This window comes from Portunus trituberculatus, chromosome 31 (assembly GCF_017591435.1).
Source record: "Portunus trituberculatus isolate SZX2019 chromosome 31, ASM1759143v1, whole genome shotgun sequence".
In the NCBI taxonomy this organism is placed as follows: Eukaryota; Metazoa; Arthropoda; class Malacostraca; order Decapoda; family Portunidae; genus Portunus; species Portunus trituberculatus.
The window spans coordinates 2,276,622-2,296,621 of NC_059285.1; the positions used below are offsets into that span (position 1 = coordinate 2,276,622).

Sequence of the window (20,000 nt, forward strand, 5' to 3'; positions counted from 1 at the left end):
TCCCTTCCTTCCCTGTATAGTACCAATTAAACTGCACCAACATCGTCCACTCTCCGCGATCTCTTGGCAGGGATACAGGAGTCACCGAATGGTAATCAGCGTGTCTCCAACTGCTTCCCCCGCACACGATGCACCTTTCCCCCCGCCCGGCACCGGCCACAACCCGTGTAAGGACCTCCCACTCCCGTGCCCCACCTCCCTTGCCAGTCCCTGTAAGTGCTTCATTCACAACTCAACGACAGGAATATTGCACAACAGCCTTCACGAGAAACTTAGCAAGCTGCCTTCCAGAAACATTGGAGAAGCAGGAGTGGCCCACAGCCCACTGGTGCGGCAAAGAGCAGTGGCCAGACACCCCCGGTGCTCGGGGAAAGCTGGGCGGCAGGCAGACGGCCTCGGGGTTGGGGTGGGTGAGCGGGGGAAAGAGGTATCGTCCCTCCAACCTCCTTGCCGACTCGGGTGAACCAAAGCGGGTGGTGATGCCGCCAGCAACCTGCCATGCAGTGCTGCACGCTCCTATATTCCCCAAGGGACTCCCGCCCGTGTCTTGCCACGAGGGGCGGGATGGCCACCCGTGCCGCTCCAGGCACCACAGCCACACGCAATGCTCCGTGAAACATGAATTTCACCGTCACGAGTGTAGTCTTTCTCGCGGCGGTCTGGCCTTCGCGCCCCGCTGATAGCTAGGGAGCGTCGCTGAAGGAACAGCTGCAGCGGCGGCAGTCCACGGGTTCTCGCCTCCATCCCTGCAGTGGCTATTTTCCGCCAAGCAGCAATACAGAGCTGTTTGTGGCTCCACTGATGGCAGGTTGCTCCTTTTGCCTCCCCAGGGTGCCACTCCCACACTTTCAAATAAAAAATGTCTTTCACGACACTCCCACTCCAGCAGCATCACCACCCACAGCCTCGCCCCAGCACCCATACAACCTCCGATAGCGGCGTGACGAGGCCCCTTCACAAGCAAGTAATGCAAATATAAGGTCAGAAAGATAACCCACGACCTCCACGTGTTCTTGACGGACACTGGGTGGGTCCTCTACGACCCTTATCTGCCCACCATCCTCACACTGGGCAGCCCGCACGGCCAGCCTGGCTCGTCTCGCCCACCGAGGAATGTTTACTGTTCCGTCACTCACTGCACTAGGCTGGCCTAAAGCATTGCCACTCCGCGGCGGGACACCCACTACATAGACGCTGCGGGGCACGGGGGCACTGCTGGCACACGTACACCCTCAATGGTCACGAACAACAACAATGAAATAGGTCACTACTTTACACTCGCAATAGACTCGCGTGTTCGGCACGGCTCAGCGCCACACTTCAGATGTGCGCGAGACGCTTCCTCCACTGACACTGCACCACCTCAGCGAATACAGATGGGCAGCGGCGAGGCGAAGCGACCCACGGGAGGCAGCCACGGTCCGCACAGCGACACCCGGCAACTAAGTCCACTTGTGAGGCTGTGCTGTGTGCACACAACCAGCACACTTCAGGAAACAATTTAACGCTACCTCAGACACGAATCCAAACCTGCTATTCCTCGACAGGTGTAGGGGAGCGTGCACACACCACCTGCTGGAATGCGTGCAGGTGTGGCATGGGAGTGGCGGAGGGAGGCGCGAATGATGAGTGGGATGCGGGACGTGAGGAATGCTTTCTGGTGACCACTTGCACCTCCCATCACCACGGGCACGACCACTGTGACGCCTCCTCCTCCTCCTTAGCTGCCTCACAACCCCTCACCACCACTCACTCACGCCTTCCTCACCGGCATCAGGCACCATTATCCTGCACCATCACTTATCACTATCAGTGCAGCGGGCGATTCGCAATAACACGCTACAAGGCAAAGGAAACGAAATACGGTGATCAGATAGATGCATCGGGCAAGAGAGAGAGAGAGAGAGAGAGAGAGAGAGAGAGAGAGAGAGAGAGTAAATAAAACTAGGCGGGGGAAGTAGAGGAAGTCACACAGCCTTACCAAAACGGGAAGCACCTTTGCATTGCTCCACCACCATCACCGCCGCCGCCATTAGGTTAAGCCTAACTATTCCATTCCCCTTGTTGTGCGGGACATTTTTATCCTCCAAGACCTTCGCCCATGACCCCATTTATCATCTAGCCATTTATATTTAAGCCTCCCCCATTAACCTCCTTGTAGGATATTTTTCCCTTAAACTTTTTCCTTCCCTGTGGGCTATTTTTTTTTTTTTTTCCGAATGACTTAACACTTTTCCCTCACATCTTATGGTTCACTCGTGATTTCGGTCAGATTGTGTATTTCAGCCCTTTCCCTGTAATATGAAACGACAGTAAGTAAAAAATGTCGTTAAAAAAATCTTTATAAGTATGCACAAAAAATATGGGAATTAAAAAGAACCATGTTTTGATGGAGAGAGAGAGAGAGAGAGAGAGAGAGAGAGAGAGAGAGAGAGAGAGAGAGAGAGAGAGAGAGAGCTTCCGAGTCTCGTCTTCTCTCACTCTTACTTAACTGATAATTACTGAAAACCTGCTAAGACCCTTTTAGACTGATCATGATGATGATGATGATGATGGTGGTGGTGGTGGTAGTGATGATGATGATGATGATGATGATGATGATGATGATGATGATGATGATGATGATGATGATGATGGTGGTGGTGGTAGTGATGATGATGATGATGATGGTAGATGGAAAAATTCGTAGATATTGGAATGATAAAGATAAGTAATATATATAAACTGATAATAAAAGTAAGGCCAACACCACAGTTTACTACCTACACCACAAGAAGACCAACCAACAAGTCGAAATGTCTGGCAAAAGCGTCACATTTTCCTGCCACGATGTTCATAAGAACACAAGACAGGAGGGAAGCTGCAAGAGGCCACCAGGCCTATACGAGGCAGTCCCTGTGTGCTTAATCTACCTAATTCCATCTATCTTCCCCATCCATGAATTTATCTAACCTTCTTTTAAAGCTGCCTATTGACTCTGCCCTGACTTCATGACCACTGAGACCGTTCCACTCATGGTACAATAACGAGACATCAAAAGTTATTGTACCATGGTTCCACTCATCAACCACTGTTTGAAAACTAGTTTCTTCCCATTTCTTTCCTAAACCTGAATTTTTCAAGCTTAAACCCATTATTTCTGGTTCTGTCCCGGCTACTGATCCTAAGAACTACATTCATGTCCCCTTTGTTAAAACCCTTATAACACTTAAATACTTCTATCAAGTCTCCTCTTAACCTACGTCTCTCTAAGGATGCAGACAAGTTTTTCTCATAGTAACGTCTATCACCGTAACAGTTTATTACTAGGAAGTGAAGTGCATCGCAGACATGAGCGTGCATGCATTGTAATTTCCAAAGGATCTTAATAATCACTGTTCAAGTGGTAGGACGGGGAAACAGAGCAGGATTAATTACGTGACCAAAAAAGTCTAAAATTGCGCATTGGCAACTAAGGTCATACAGGAGCCAGCAGATTACAAAGTTGCATAAAAATATTATAAAAACAATAGTAATGTTTAAAATTAAATGAACGGTAAAAACAACAATAAAATGACCATCAAACAGCATCACGTGAACCTGTGTAGGGTAGGTAGGTACTGTACCCTTTTGACTACTTCAGTGATGACGAAGATAATAGCTTGTTAATTCACCAGCTGAGGACGATTTTACGGCACAAACTGATAAGACTGTAAACATTGAAAACTCCCATAAATTACTCACTCTCACTCATTCACTCACATCCACACTCATACTTTTCATTCTTAGGTAGTATTTTTCGACGTGACTGAATGAATATGCATCTGATTTTGTAATTACGACTGCGTAAGTTAATTATTCTTTACCATTTATATTATTGTTACCATCACCACCACCACCACAACCACCACTGTCACCTTAGATTACGTATTTAAATTTTAGGGTTTACGAAAGGCAATAGGAGTCAGGAGTTAAATTCAGTCAATCAGTTAGTCTTCCATGCTATATATCCACTAATACCATAGTCCTACTTCAGTCTCCTTGCACCACCACCACCACCACATCACCATCACCATAAGCACTTCCGATATTAAATAGTAAAGGAAAAACATCAACTGATCAATCTCCCACGCTAAATTGTCTCCACCATCACAGCCAGATCACGACCTTTACTCCACTTCAATCCCCTTCCACCACCACCACCACTACTAACACCACCACCACCACCACTACTGTCAACACCTCCCCAACAGCGGTAACAGTTTCAAGAGGCACAATGTTGATGCACCTCTTTTAAAGTTGCAAGGCAGACACTTCCTGGCCTCTTGAGAAACAAGGAAGAGGCTCATTGGCTTGGCTCCTCCTCTCCCCATCCTCTCTTCTCTTAGCTAGCGACTGACAGCTGGTTCATTCCCCGTCCTGTTACCAGCTGTGTGTGTGTGTGTGTGTGTGTTTGAGGAATAAAAATTTTTCATAATATATCATTATATAACTCTCTCATATCTCAAAGGGGACTAGCAACTAAGTGGGCCAATTTTCTTTATTTCATTCTTTATGGTGACTTTGGCCAGCTTTCCCCCTCTTGCATAAAACATAATATCATAACACTATTTCTTTTTATTTACTTTACTTCTATCCAAAAATAATGCAGCATAGTATTTCTAATTAATATTTACTCTAATGCCTTTTTTCCAGTGACATTTATTCTAGTGTCATTTTTTTCCTTGTACCATTCACCTTTACTGACATTTATTCTTGTATTATTAATCATAAAATGGTAGTCTTCTTTTGATTTCTACAAAGAATTAAAGAAAACTACCACTTTGTCTTCCTCCTTTCTGTGCATAATCAACAGGAGAGTTCTCATCTTTGTGGCCTAAATGAAAAATGACAAGCAGTCAAAAGCATTCAAACTCACAGGTAATTACAGACACAGCAAAGTAAACAGTGTGGTCAGTAGTGTGATACTGACAACCCACTAATAAATCTCAGCTCTTTTCCTTACACTCAGAATCCAACAGGAGACAACATTATGAATAAGCAGAAGTTTTGTTGTTTTCCCCCACAAACTATTTCAAGCAATGGGTCCCGTATGCACATGTTTGCAATTCATCCTTTGTACATACCTCACACCACACTGAAAACTCTGATGAATTACTCCCTTCCTCCCTCACTAACTCACGCACACTCACACTTTATTTTGCAGTCATTAGCATATTTCGACAAACTCTGAATGTGCGCCAGAACATTTTGTAGTAATGACTGTGAGGAAGTCACACCATGAACTTTGAAATAATGTGTCAATTAAGGTAAGATCAAGTGTCAGTGTCTTGTGCAGGTGCTTACATATCAGCTGTTGTGTCTTGCCCTGCCCAGCACCTCCTCCCTCCCCTTTCAGTGTCAGTCATCATCACCTCCCTCAAGTCTCTATCATTCCCCCCTATAAGCAGCCTCTGCCACACCCATAGATAACATACAGTATATATCAGGTGCTTTGAGTGTGCATAATGTTTTAAGATATCTTTACCCTAAAACTACTGCTTCCAATGACCTCTACGGCAGGACACCTGATCTACAAGATAACAATGAAGCCACAAACATAAAAAAAAAGACACAAGTTTTTCAATTTACCTTTTTTGTGTGTAAGAAGATCAGTGACCATGGGCAACAAAATTAACAAAAAGAAAAGCTCCACTGAGGTACCATTACTATTATACCCCATTGCTGCTACATCAGGCTGGCACTCTTATTGAAAGGTTGGATAGCCATGGCTAGATATAACTCATTGTCTTATTATGCAAATAATTGAGGATGAGGTTCCCAGTCCCTTGTTCTGCGCCTCTTGGTCTTCTCTAACAACACACTTCATGCAAAAAAAGATGAAGGTTTTACATGATTGCTTACACTCTGAACAATAGCAAGGTGGTCTGGTCTGCCCACCATCTCCCATCAACTGCTATCCTTTTTTTCCTCCCATCTTTTCTTCTTAATTGTACATCCTCTTGTTTTCCCTTCATTCTACTTCTTTATAAAATTGAATTTATACTGAAGCTTGAGATGAGACCAATGACATTCAGTAGCTTTATCTAATTTAGTGCTGGACAAAGTATGGCCTACAAACTCATCATCAGCCAAAGGCAACAAACCAATTTTTGCTTTGCCACTGCTGGACTGCCAACTACCATCTTTTCTTTGTCCTTTCTCACAGTCATTATTTACAGCATCTTTTCATCCTCAGTCTACCCAGTCTTTAGCAAACACAAAGCTGCCTTCCAAATGTGATAATGATGAACAGGATACTTCTCAACACATTTTAGCATGTCTTAATGATTGTGAGATGCCATAATTGACATGTACAGCTGGGATATCCTACAAGCATTTCTGTTAAGGCAATACCCTGTGAGGAGCACCTTAAAAGGAAAGCAATATTTCAATGATGCTGGTGTTGATCACACTAATTTCTATCAATAATTAATCAGTTTAATAATATTTTGTGAAGACAGTTCCCATGTATGGAAACACAAAGACAAACTTTTCTCTAATTCTTCCACTCTTTCCACATCACAACTGAATGCATTACTCGGTCTTGAGCAGAAATGTAAAAATATGTACATATAATTTATCTGATCAACAAATAAAGCAAAAACTCTCCCTGGCAAGCAAATGTCAATCTCATAAATCCCTGAAACATGAAGCCTTCCAAACAAAAGTAGACAGAAAACACTGATGCTTTAAATTAGCATGGTTCAGATTCAGTGCCATGGAATAACTGAATGTAATTAGTGTTCACCTGTATACTGTACTATGACCTGTCACTGCATATGAAGATATAAAAGTGAAAATGTTCTAAAAGATATCATATTTCATAAAAAGTCACGATTTCAGTAACCCCTTTAGTACCATGATGCATTTTCATATTCATTTTGCTTACTATTTGGCAATTTTATACAGCTTCAGAAACTTGTATCAAGATTAAAATAGTAAACATTCTGGCCATTAATCTTATGACCTCCATATACCCTTCCAAATGTAAATAAAATTGTCTAATCATACCCAAAGCCATAGACACGGCAAAAAAGAGCGTCTCAGTAGTGAAGGAGTTTAACATGAGATTCCTGGAGAAAGAAATCAATTTGCAGTCTTCACTATGGTATTCCACCACAAGAAATATATGCAATGGTCAGCAGTATTCAACCAGTGCTAATGGTCCATAACTTACCATGTCCATACCACTCGATGAATACACGGACATATAAACACTTTATACCACAGACCTTTGCTGTAGCTACATATCATTATACCCCCATGGTAGGTACACCTTCCACTGTACTACACCTCACTCATCCAAACCTGAGAGGAGCAGACGGCAGGAGCTGGCATGAGTCTGTACACCAAGAGCTGATGGGCTTTGTTGATAATTTATCCAGGCAAGGCTTAATATTTAACTTTCCACTTTGCTGTTACTACCCTCATCCACAATAAGTCCTTTCCTCCTACACACAGACCTGGTGCAGCATCATCACCTTTAGTTATGGGAAGCACCTTATAAGACTGAACTATGCATTATTTGGTAATACCAAATCTAAATGTAAAACCTTTTTTTTTTTTTTAGTTATCTGAAGTTTACCTCCAATGTCATTCAATTAAAGTGGGATTCTGCTTTAAAGTAATATAAAGTTACAGACCTTTACTTGTTAAACAACCACTATCAATCATTAAACTGGATAGAAACTGCAAAACCTATTCTCTTGTAGATGTTAGCTGAAATTTTCTGTATTAACTCTAGAGTTGCTACTCATTTCTTATCACAGTGAAACTGTGAACAGACTTGTGCAGACTTCAGCAATGCCAAGCTACCTGCTTTGTCTGGCCTTGGATGAATGAGGCACAGTACACATCCCACACAAAGGGAACTGTCAACACAGCACAGAGCAGAACGGTACTCACCATCGCTGTCACCGGTGCCCTTTGCTCCTCGGTATGACGTCCCTCCGTAAAATCCGACAAAATATATTCTTCGTCCTCCCACAGTAGACCAACGCCTAGCAGATCCAAAATTTAGAGAGCTGGAGGAGGACCCTCGCCGTCCTCCACCATAGCCACCCCGGCCAATGCCTCGGCCTCCACCCCTGCTGCCGCCACCACCACGCCCACCGCCCCTTGCCTCGGCTAGCTGCACTAACACCACTGAAAGGAAGGGTTTATGTTGAGACAGCTCCCTATTTGATGAAGCAGCCTTCCTACCCATACTTCTCTTTAGAGTGATATGTCAAGACAAGGGATCTTAACAGGTAAATATCACAGGCCAGAAATTATGATGTACTTACATATATTAAGCTACACCTCCTTTCTCAAGCTTACTTCAAGTCCACCTTCCTATCTCCACTCCCTGCTTGTTTCTACACTTGTCATATCCACTACCTATTACCTCCATCTATCTCTGATCCTCTCTGTCTCTCTCATCCATTCAGGACAGTACAGTATAAGCAATATAGCTCATGCATGTGTGCACACACACACACAGAGAGAGAGAGAGAGAGAGAGAGAGAGAGAGAGAGAGAGAGAGAGAGAGAGAGAGAGAGAGAGAGAGAGAGAGAGAGAGAGAGAGAGAGAGAGAGAGAGAGAGAGAGAGAGAGAGAGAGAGAAATTGGGTGTAGGGGAAGAAGCTATGAGAAGCATTGGGGGTGGAGAGGAGCGACAGGGAAGGGGATTGGTATGGCTGGGGAGAGGAAGAAGGCAGGCATATGATATACATTAGAGGCAGTTTAGCTTTAGCTAACGACAGCTGCCATGAAAAAAAAGATGACATCACTTTTGTTAGAATTATGAGTAAGCAAACTGCTTCATCAAGTAGGGAGCTGACAGTACTTTCCACTTGGGAGGATAATTGCTAAACTTTTCTCTACATTTTCATCTTAAATAGTGAACAATGATCTTCAACAGAAAAAAATGAGTATGTATTAATAAATTATCAATATGTACCTTCCACTCTGCATCATGAATGCTAAAAATGTTTCAATGTTCAACTTTAAATCATCAACCTAAGAAATGAGGGTACCAGTGGATATGGAAGAAAGGCAGTAGTCTGTCAAAGGAAAACATTCTGTGAATGTCTTACTTATGTTAGTTTAAAGACATGGTATGAAAAAGATGTTTATCAATGTGGCTGTTAGTATCAGGCAGAGGAGATTTAGGTCACAAAGTTAAGTGTGACACACAGTCTCATAAATTTTGTCACATTAAAATGAAAACTGATGACAAATTCTCTGATTTGCCTTACAAGAGATGTCATCTTTATTGTTTCAGTGTCAAGACTCCATGCTACATTTGCTACATCTACAAGACTAATAATCACATAGGCAATACCGTTGTACTGCATTATTTGACTTCATAGAAGCCTATAAATACTGAATCTTAATAAAGCTTTCATGGGACTGTCAAAAATCAAAACATATTAAAACAATCATCATGTATTTCAAAGCAATTCTAATGAAAAAGGCTAAGAAAAGAGGAAAGAAAATTATGCACACCTGGATGTTTTTACCAAAAGGGAAGTATATCTTATGTAATACAAGCTCCCTAAAGATGAATACCATATAGATTACATATTCTTCTTGATTAGAGATGCTGAATTCTAATTAAAGCTATGAACTGTAACTAAGGGGTAGGTACTGATGCATTCTACAAACAACACTCTGCCATTATTCACCCTTTCACTGCTAAACAAATTTTTCCACAATCACCCACAACTTCTCAGACACTTATTTTTGTACTAGAATCTTTTAAAAAGTCGGTAGACAAGAAAGACAAAATTAAGCTCTATTTTGCTTTCTTTTTCCCTTTAATGCAAATATGTTCTTCAGTGTTCTGAATATTACTAAAAGGCAACCATAGCAGTAAAAGGGTTACTTTCAGAAGGATGGCTAACAAAGCAATGCAAGCAAAATGCCAACAGTGTTTCTCCTTGCCCTGGCAGCACCATCCTGAGGGACGGCAGATGTCACCAACAAGAGGCCCTCACTTCCTCTGATGCCCCGGGGAAAACCCATGGGAGATCATTGCTAGAGAAACAGGAAAAATATGTACAGACATTTATGCATCTCCTGATATTCAAATAGATGGACAATACCTGTCATATATGAAGCTATTGAGAAAAAAAATGACCTAATACTTTAGTGGAAGCACAACATCTCTCAAATATGAGACATAATGACATTATCTATATGATAAATGAATACATCTCTTCTCTTTTCCTTCATACTTTGTCTTAGTGTCTTTTCTGACAAAACAAAAGCAGCTCACATCAAGGTGTAATTAATGTAAAGAATATGTAATTATTGTATATATTGATTTCTGTTCAGTATTTCATAATGAATAATTTGTACCAAAAGATGGAAACTTACTAATCCTTATCCTTGATCTAACTTGTTAGTAATGTACAAGAATTCTGTTCTGGTTGTTCTTTAGTGAAATTAATCAATAATTATTTCCTTAAACTGTTATGTCATGAATGAATGAATGACTGCTGGGACAGCCTGTAGTGGCAGCAAGGAGGGCATATTTTGAAGGGGATCTTCCCTCAGCTAAATGCTACTCCTAAGATGCTTCATCAACTGGTCATCAAAATTCAAGCAAACATAAGTACATGTAGCTTGGGAACATTCATTAACATACTGGAGATTCAAGGATATGTGTATAAAAACCCAAGAAGTTGCTACAGAATGACCAACAGCTGATATATATGACACATCTGAAGGAACTCTGGAAGTAAGATACTACCTAATATGAAATTTTCTGAGCCATCCTTCCTCAGCTGCAAATTTCATATCAATGTGAATGAAGCATTTTGTATAAATTTTCACAATAATTCTTTTTCTCTCTCTCAGACCCAATATCATAAAATGCTTCTAAACACAATGGGTGAGCATGTAAAGTTTTCAAACCTACAGTATTGTGTCTTCTGCAAATGAATTATTTTAATCACACAATTATTTTTAAATAACATTGTAAACATGTACACAACAATGGTTACTAATGCATTATTTATGTATACAGGTTTTCCTGATCTTCATCCATTTTGTCTCCTTTTCCTCTTATTGATGTTATTGTATGTTTCTTTGTTTTTACTTCACTTACTTGGTAGACATGTATAGTTTTGCCTGCCAGAATTAAACACAAAAGATAAAAAGTAATTTCAAACAAATAACTGACAATAATATAATAAAAATTTGTTAACATGACAGTTAAATGTAGATCTTCCCAAATGTGTAGGGAGAGACAGGTGTAAAAACCTGTATGGATCACTATAGTGTTGTACAATAAACATAATGCAAATATAGCTGTCCCATGACTCAGAACTCGCTATTCAGAGTATTCATAAACCTACCTCCACAAATAATAAAACGAGGAATAATACGGGAGAAGGCGAGACCCTGCCTGCTAGTGTTACGTAACAAATATTTACTTTTCCCGAGACAAAAACATTACCTACTCATTATTGTCAAGCCTGTGCACTGGGAGAATAAACAAATAATGAACACATCATATGAAATTCAGTGACAGCAAGGCAGGGGGACCACAAGAAGCATATAAGTAACAACAATCCTCCACGACTGTCACCACCACCTGTGCTTGACATCTCGATAAACACAAGCCATCCAGGTCACCACATACCAGCGCCCCTCTGTCCTCGGTTACCTGTTAGCAGCAGAAGGGGCATCAACTTCAGGGCAAGCTTCATGGTGTATGGCTCATATCTGGGCACCGAGAAGACTATGGTGCCCTTGACTGAGCCTGCGTCCCCTCACTTCCAGACTCACTTCTCGCGTCTCGTCTCTTCCTGCAGACTTGTTGATCGTAATGATTCGTTTGTGACATGCGCCCGGAATGTCCCGCGCTCCAATGCTGCTCTATATTCCTAACTCTTTCTCTATTTTATCAAAGGTCAGATATCAATAATCTTATCATATGAGTCTGTGAGAAATTTATATATGTGTTAGTTCTGCCTCGGTGCATTCGATCGTGCTTGAGTCACATATCTTATCTTTGTGTGTGTGTGTCTGGCCTTCTGTTTCGCCCTCCACTGTCCTATATAGCTGTCCTGTGTCCTTACCTTCAATTATTTTGTTTCTTTTCTACCTTTTCTTTCTATTTCGTATCTCTGTCCTACAATCAAAACATCGTCTCTCTCTCTCTCTCTCTCTCTCTCTCTCTCTCTCTCTCTCTCTCTCTCTCTCTCTCACGTACCAATACAGTATCATAGTATCATGTTAGGTTAGAAAAAAAAGTCAGTTTCGATACCACCAAATCATTATGCAAGTTAGATACAAAACCTCTTCACCAGCAAACTTAAAGTAACCATAATGTCCTTAACTAATGCTATACTACTCTATTTCTACTCTAACTCCGCTTCCTCCAGTCATATATCCCTCTTTATTTTACCTCCATATCAGGCAATCGTCATCTGAATCCAACATAACAACCAGTAAAGAGACTCAAGTATGTATTCTTTAGTTTTTATATCGGTACGTGTTTGAAAGTCTCGTTTCTTTAATATTATCCATGCTACCCTGCGGCTTCCACTCCCCTCCCAACTCTTCCTCTTCCTATCATGTCCTTCCTCTCAGCTTATATACTAACAAATTATCACGCAAGTCTAACAGAAAATTGAAAACCCACACATACACTCATTCTGCTTTTATATTTTAGTGCGTGCTTGGTGTAACAGAAAACATTTAATAAGTCTTAAAGGGGAGACTATACTGTATAATGCTCTGAAATGTTGCAGTGTTTTGGATAGTAAAAACACCAATGCTCTAACGATGCTACTGAATGGAAAAACTAGTGAAGGAAACAGGCACTATAAAAATCACCTTTTCCAACCAATTATCAGACACTATATAACCGCAACGTAGATAGGGGCAGTAGCACTAGTCTTCACTATGCACGTGTCTCCCAGAGCTGTCCTTACACCTACGGGAGATACACTGCATCACATGACAGGGTGGCAATAAGGGTCAGATTAGGCTACAAATACTTTTTGGAAGTCAGTGCTTCTCCTGGTGTGTGCTGTGTGCTGCACCAAGGGGACACACTCTGCGTCACTATATCATGGAATGTCATCTCATTGCTAAATTTAGGCCACAAAGTCAGCATGACTTGTACAGCCTCATTGACCATCTCTTAGACTCACCCACTCTCAGGGATATACTCAGGAAATATCCTCAGTTTGCTCCAACACTGTAGGATGTTTAGGCAATAATGTGTGCAATATGTGTATTTATTTATTGAAATACTTGTATTCTTATTGTGTATACTGTCCAGTGTTAGATTTTTGATACATTAACCTTAAGTCTTTGCCCAGGGGCTGGGTGGCAAGGCCCATCCTCCTCCTTTGTCGTAATTATTTATTAATTCAACAATAAATGTATCAATCAATCAATCACTTTTAATTTTGTCTTTCTTTTTATATCGTTATCTACATAACACTGAAATTAGTTACGTGAATGGATCCCAACTAAACCTAACCCAAACTAATTAAAAAGCAAACTAATGTTCTCTCTCTCTCTCTCTCTCTCTCTCTCTGTGTGTGTGTGTGTGTGTGTGTGTGTCACTACATTTATCAGTAACATCCGTTGTTTAGTTGAAAATTCCCAGAACGTTTTAATCTGACAAAGAGTACGAACATGATTATTATTATTATTATTATTATTATTATTATTATTATTATTATCATTATTACCATCAACATCATCATCATTATAAAAACTACAACAACAACAACTACTACTACTACCGAAAACCTAATGAAAAAAAAAGTAATGATAATAAAGGTAAAAGTGTGTGTGTGTGTGTGTGTGTGTGTGTGTGTGTGTGTGTGTGTGTGTTATGTATTTATGCTAAATTCTTACTATCCTTTCTTCTTATCTGTTTTTAACTTTAGCTTTTCTGACGCAAGCGCGCCTGTGTGCACCGCCTCTCTCTCTCTCTCTCTCTCTCTCTCTCACGAAGACAACAACAACAACAACAACAACAACAACAACTACTACTACTACTATTACCACCACAACGAAGAAAAGAAGAAGAAGAAGAAGAAGAAGAAGAAGAAGAAAAGGGTAACAGAAAAGAAAGGGACAGTAACATACTCTAATACAACAATGCAAAGAGAATCTATGGCTATAACTACAAAACACAAACCAAATCTAAAAATAAGAGAGGATGTTTGTCTTCCTGTGAGGAGAGCCAGTGACCGTGACTGCCGCTGCCACCACCACCATCACTACCTACTCCTCCTCCTGCTCCCTTCTTCAGTACCGCCAGCGTCCCTTCACAACAACAGCTGTCCCTGAAAGGACTCCCTCACTTATAGCACTCATCCAAACGCACACACACATTACGCACGCACACGCACACACACAAATACCCACGTGCATTCATACACACAAACACACGTAAAGCAAACGTTGATTTCTATAAGAGGTGATTTTTTGACTGACTGACTGACTGACTGATTAACTGACTGACTAACTGACTCCCTTCTTTTCCTTTCTCTACTCACGAAATCCATGACACACGCACACACTCACACAACCTCCGGCACACTCCCATTTCATCACATCACCGTCATCACCTTCACGAGAAGCAGGGGCTCATAACACGTCTTGGTTGTGGCTGGCGAGGATGACTGTGGGTAGTGGTAGTGGTGGTGGCAGTGGAAGAGTAGTGTTAGCAATGTTTGTGGTAGTGTCAATAGTGGTCAGCCCCGTCCTAAGTCAGACTGGTGTTGGTGGGAGTGATAGTGGTGATGATGGTGATGATGGTGGTGGTAGTGGTACTTTTCAGCTTTATACATGTGAGTATGCTTAAGTATATGTCTGTTTGTCTATTTGTTTGTCTGTCTGTCTGCTTACTTTACTGTTTATCTATCAGTTTGTTTGTCTATCTCCCTGACATCCTTTTTGTTTATCTATTTACCTACCTGTCTCTGCCTTTCAGTCTACCTGCCTGTCTATCTGTGTTCTGCTGAGTAATTAATTAATTTTTTTTCCCAGTCAGTCTGTATCTGCTTATATACGAGTATGTCTCCGTCAGTCCACTTACTTGCCCACCTGCCTGTCTGCCTCCCGTATTTCATTTTCCCATTTTCGTTCCTTTTCTCTCCTTTTTCAGTTCCGTGTTTAGCAAGTTTCTACGGGTTTATTTTGACTATTTCCAAGTGGCTCCAGTGAACATAATCGATTCCTCAAGTGTATTTTCGTTATTGTTATGATAGTTTACATTTACGAGGTTTGTACACCATCAACGAGAAAACACACACACACACACACACACACACACACACACAATTTTAAGAAGCCTATCCATAACACCTGCGACCTTTGAAAACAGTCTACATGAATTAAGGAAGGTCTGATTTAATGTATCTTTGTCTCGAGTAGATTTAATCATCTCGGAAATTCCTTTTTTCTTTAACCCCTTCAGTACCATGACGCGTTTTCATATTCACTCTAGTTACTATTTGGTGATCTTATACAGCTTCAGAATTTCATGTAGGGGTCAAAATAGTAAAGACTGTGGCCATAAATCTAGTGAACTCAATAGACCCTTCCTAATGTCAATAAAATGGTCTATCACACCAAAAAATTATGATGAAAATGTGTTCCAGTAGTGAAGGGGTTAACATGTTATGAAAATCAACTACCGTCCCTCCTTAATTTCAGACTCAATACCAGTCAACACCGAAATCACCCACTATACTATTAAATTGAATACGTATAGGCACAAAATACCTCCTTTATTCTCCAATGTTCAACTCAATACCAGTGAACCACCTGTAAATCACTCACCCTATAATCTTAAACACGGTGCCTGCATGTGAACACAAACATCACCTTTACTCTTCAACTTTCAACTGTAAACACAAGAAAAATAAAACATCTTTCTAATTTCAAACACCTTTCCTATCTATGAACACGTAAAAGTAAAAAAATAATAAAGTTCTGTATTTCAAACTCGATACATAAGATCAACAAATACTAAACCCTTTACGTGTGTCACTATTACCTGTCACCCTTGCCCTCTAATACCTGTTGAAATACCAAACTCAATACATAAGAACAAGAAATACCAAATCCTTTACCTGTGTCACTATTACCTGTCACCCTTGCCCTCTAATACCTGTCAACTTACTACTATCTATCTGTTATTATACAAATCTCCTGAGCTCTTCCCATTCTTCTTTTCAGCGTGCGGGGGGTCCATCAAAACACCTCGCTTGTCGGTGGGAAGGACGATGTGGCTGCGAGGAGTGGGAGAGGAAGTCACATTTACTCCCGTAGGTTACACAGAAGAGCCTTGCGTCCTCCTGCCCAAAGCCTCCCATCAGGTGAGTCTCTGGTTTACAATGCGAGGTTTCCCAGTGTTTGTCTTTCAACGGTACCTCTCTCTCTCTCTCTCTCTCTCTCTCTCTCTCTCTCTCTCTCTCTCTCTCTCTTATGATTGCAATTGCTGTTGTTTTATTCATCTTAGGTCTAGTTTTCCAGGATTGTTTTTTTTTCATATTTAATTTCTCTTATCCTCTTTTGTTTGTCATTTCTACAGTACCGCTCTCTTTTTTTTATTTGTATTTTGATTGTTGTTAATGTTGTTTTTTAAATCTTATGTCTAGTTTTCTATTGCTGTTTTGTTATTATTATTTTTTTTATCTTCCTTTGTTTGTCTTTTCAACGGTACCTTTATCATTTTTTTTTCCTATTTTGATTGTTGTTGTTGTTGTTGTTGTTGTTGTTGCTGGAGGTTATTTATTCTATCTCTAGTTTTCCAGGATTAGCTTTTCTATTCATCAATTTTTTTCATATTTTGTCTTATTTTCCTGTCTTCAAGAATATCTCTGTTGTCTTTATTTTTGTCGCTGTTATTGGAAGCTAGTATTTATTTTCTTTTCTTTTAGTTTTCCACAGTTAACTTTCCTATTTAATTTCTTTTATACTCTTTTATTTTCCTTTGTTAATATTTTCAACGGTACTTCTGTTGTTTTTTTCGTGTTTTTATTTATGTCTCTTCTCTTTTATTATTTTTCAGGTTAGTTTTTCTTTTATCATCTCTTTATTTTCTCTGTTAGTCTTTCCAATGGTACTTCTCTATATTTACAATTTTGATTAAACAAAGATGTTAATCACATGCAAAGATGATGAAATATAGTCTGTACCAGCGCTAACTACCCTCTTCCTCTTTCTCCTCCTCTTCATCTTCCTCTTTTTTTCTCCCTTTAGGTGACGATCAGCGATCAAGTGACGGTGCACGTAAGAGGCGCTGCAGGAGACGAAGAGGACAAGGACGTGTGTTACTTCAACTCATCTTCTACGTTTATGCTTCCCAAGGGCGTCCTTAAAGTGTCCTGTCTGAAGGGTGCGTTATATCCCCGTGTATTCCCGTTCTTTTAAAAATTCTTCTCTTCTTCTCTCCTGTCTACTCTCACCTTTTCTCCATTACCTGTCTGACGGGTGAGTTGCGTCTGTTTGTCACAATTGCCTCTTGTGTTTTTAAAGTATAGTCTTCTCCCGTTGTTCTTTTTAAATCTTTTTTTTTTTCCCAGCTGTTTACTCTCAATATTTTCTCTTCGTCGTGTGTTGTTTAGTTTTTACATCAAATTTTTTTTTTTTACTTCTTTTCCATATAAGACGAACAGTGACTTAGGACAATAAGACGTGTGACAAAAAAGGTCCAATGAGAGTGTCAGTCCCTCTCTTTACTTTGTCTCCTCTCTGGCATTCTCGCCACCTTTTTTCCTTTCTTTCAGGTATTCTACTTTATCACTTCTTTTTGTTGCATTTCCTCACTTTCATCACTTTTCTATTTCCTTACCTTTCTTACGTCTTATGTGGTTAGTTTTGTTCCAGTCTCCTTTCTCCTTCTAGCTCTTTCTGACCCTTCTGCTCACTTTGCTCCTCCCAGACACCTCCAGCTCGTCCACCTTGTTCCAGGCCTTTAGTGTCTCCTCGTGCTCATGTTAAGAGTATCATGAATAAGAACAGCTGCTTACATTAAAATGGATATAGTGAAAATTTAGTCACGCGATTTGCTCTCACTGAGTTGAGTTGCTTGTCGGCATTGTTGTCTTTCAAACGGCACTCCTTCCTCCCCCGGCACCCTCTTACCCTGTCCCTTCTTATTCTTTGGGTCTTACGGTTTTCTTTTTCATTTTTTTCTCTCTTGATACCTAAAGTTCATACAGTGTTTTCTTAGTTTCTTTAGCATAATGATTTTCAAACCGGTAGGTCTCTGTAAGGTCTTCTTCTCCACATGGCTGTTGTTGTCTTATGCTTCTCCCTTCCTCATTGTATTCTGAGTCTTTCAACACATTTTCCTCGTGTCCCACAGACAAAACGCAAGCCGAGGCGGAGATGCTTGGCGCTGAGGAGTCTTCCAGCAGCGCGCCATCTGGTGCCAAGCCACAAAGCCGCGGCCTGGATCCTCCTCCCACTACATACACACCCCTCCACACCACCACCACCACAGCTCCGCCACAAAGTTCTCAAGCGCCTCCTACTTCAGCGATAACACTTGAGTTGCCCAGCACCGGGTCACGCGCTGAAAGTTTGAACACCAACCTCAAGACAACTGCAGCCCCTTCCTCCACCAAGCATCCACCTCTGATCGACGACGGGGGAATGGGGACAACACTAGGGCAGGATACGACGGAGATGCCGGACAGCACGACTAAGCACGTGATCGAGGACCGAACGGCAGAGACAACTCACGGCAGCACAACATCCCCAACGCCTGATAGTAGCAGCATCAACAACAACACGCAGGACACAGGCCAGACAGGGAAGACACCACTGCTGGCAAAGGCACACCCACCACTAACCAGAAACAAAAACATCTCTGTCCGGGAACTGACGGTGCAGAGTGGCGGCGTCAGGTTTCTGGAGAACACGTCTCTGGCGATCACGACGATCACATCATCTACTTTGCAGGGGCGGGGGCAGGCGTGGCGATGCTAGTGCTGGGCGTGGTGGTGGTGGCCTGCGTGGTGCACCATCGAGTTCGTAAGGTGAAGAAAACGAAGCCCACGGACCTGTTCATGAGCGGCGGGTACCGCGGCTCCCTGAACAGCATGGACATGAGCGGCAGTCATGGCGCCTACCTCAACGCCCACGTCATGTACTCTGGCGCCGAGGTAGAGTTTGCAGAGTCCTTTGAGCTGGAAGAGCGAGTCTTGAACAGTAACATATCCTACTCCTCCCACGACATCCCCAAGTGCCTCAAGGGATCCTAAGACAGTATTCTCCCACCTCCACTAAATACTTCCAAAAGCCTCTTGCTGAAGTGACACAGGTTTTTACTGTTCTACTGATAGATTTGTAAGACTTCTACATTATCAACAGGAGAAATTGTTTTAAGAAACTGGTTAATAATCTCTGTGGTTTGGAAAATGTCGTGATGAAAAAGCAAAAAGCGAAGTGTTTCTGAATATTGATCCTGGAGTGGCTTTGACCTAAGGGCGGCCAGTACTCCCCACATCAGGGCTGATGTTACTGCGAACTCCTGTAGCGTGTTGTGTGCGTGTGGCGAAGGTGTGGACAGGCTAGTATGTTGCTGCTGGCGGCGTGGCGGAAGGGAATCAGAGAGTGAGTGAGGGAGATGCAGAATAAAAGTGAATTAACAATGGGTTAAGTGTGTGTGTATATTCACCGTCGTCTGCTGGTTATTCAGTGTGCGTGCGTGCGTGCGTGCATGTTGTCCAGTGTCCATCACCTTATAAAGGCATCGAACGAGCCCACTTGCACCGTTTCAACACAATATTGCGTAACACACTTGAAACATCCTGAGTAGATTTTCATTTTGATTAATTATCTCTTTCGTAATTACTTCTTGTTGAACACTCTAACTAAAAGTTGTATTGCATGACACTCATGGTGGGGAGACTTGTGGAAGAGGTGGAGGTGGTGAAGGAGGGGTGGGATGTGGAGAGGCTGGAAAGACTGATATGGAAGAAGGGGACTAAAGACGAGAGAGCT

At 41.6% G+C, this 20,000-nt stretch overlaps 2 protein-coding genes across 14 annotated transcripts in view; one reads left to right on the forward strand and one right to left on the reverse strand.

The window, feature by feature from the left end:
• Positions 1-12,961, reverse strand: part of LOC123511693 (cell surface glycoprotein 1-like) — a 68,590-nt gene extending 55,629 nt beyond the window's left edge. For 4 of the 12 annotated variants that reach the window (XR_006676919.1, XR_006676917.1, XR_006676921.1 and 1 more), the window contains exon 1: positions 1,277-1,417. Coding sequence is in view for 2 of the 12 variants with exons in the window: in XM_045267747.1 (XP_045123682.1) it covers positions 7,927-8,166; positions 11,677-11,719 (283 nt within the window). In the remaining 10 variants the exon portion in view is untranslated. Of the gene's footprint in view, positions 1-1,271; positions 1,418-1,530; positions 1,811-4,267; positions 4,409-7,926; positions 8,167-9,932; positions 10,041-11,676 lie in introns of those variants that run through there. The other 8 variants (XM_045267748.1, XR_006676918.1, XR_006676923.1 and 5 more) reach the window with 8 other exon arrangements.
• A 1,265-nt stretch (positions 12,962-14,226) lies between these two features.
• LOC123511586 (mucin-7-like) overlaps positions 14,227-20,000 on the forward strand; it is a 5,919-nt gene continuing 145 nt past the window's right edge. Inside the window, exons 1-4 of one of the 2 annotated variants that reach the window (XM_045267606.1) lie at positions 14,227-14,830; positions 16,224-16,363; positions 17,250-17,385; positions 18,358-20,000. The exon at positions 18,358-20,000 is cut by the window's right edge and continues 145 nt beyond it. In XM_045267606.1, the coding sequence (XP_045123541.1) occupies positions 14,659-14,830; positions 16,224-16,363; positions 17,250-17,385; positions 18,358-18,983 (1,074 nt within the window). In that variant the 5' untranslated portion in view covers positions 14,227-14,658 and the 3' untranslated portion in view covers positions 18,984-20,000. Of the gene's footprint in view, positions 14,831-14,859; positions 15,386-16,223; positions 16,364-17,249; positions 17,386-18,357 lie in introns of those variants that run through there. The other variant, XM_045267607.1, reaches the window with a different exon arrangement.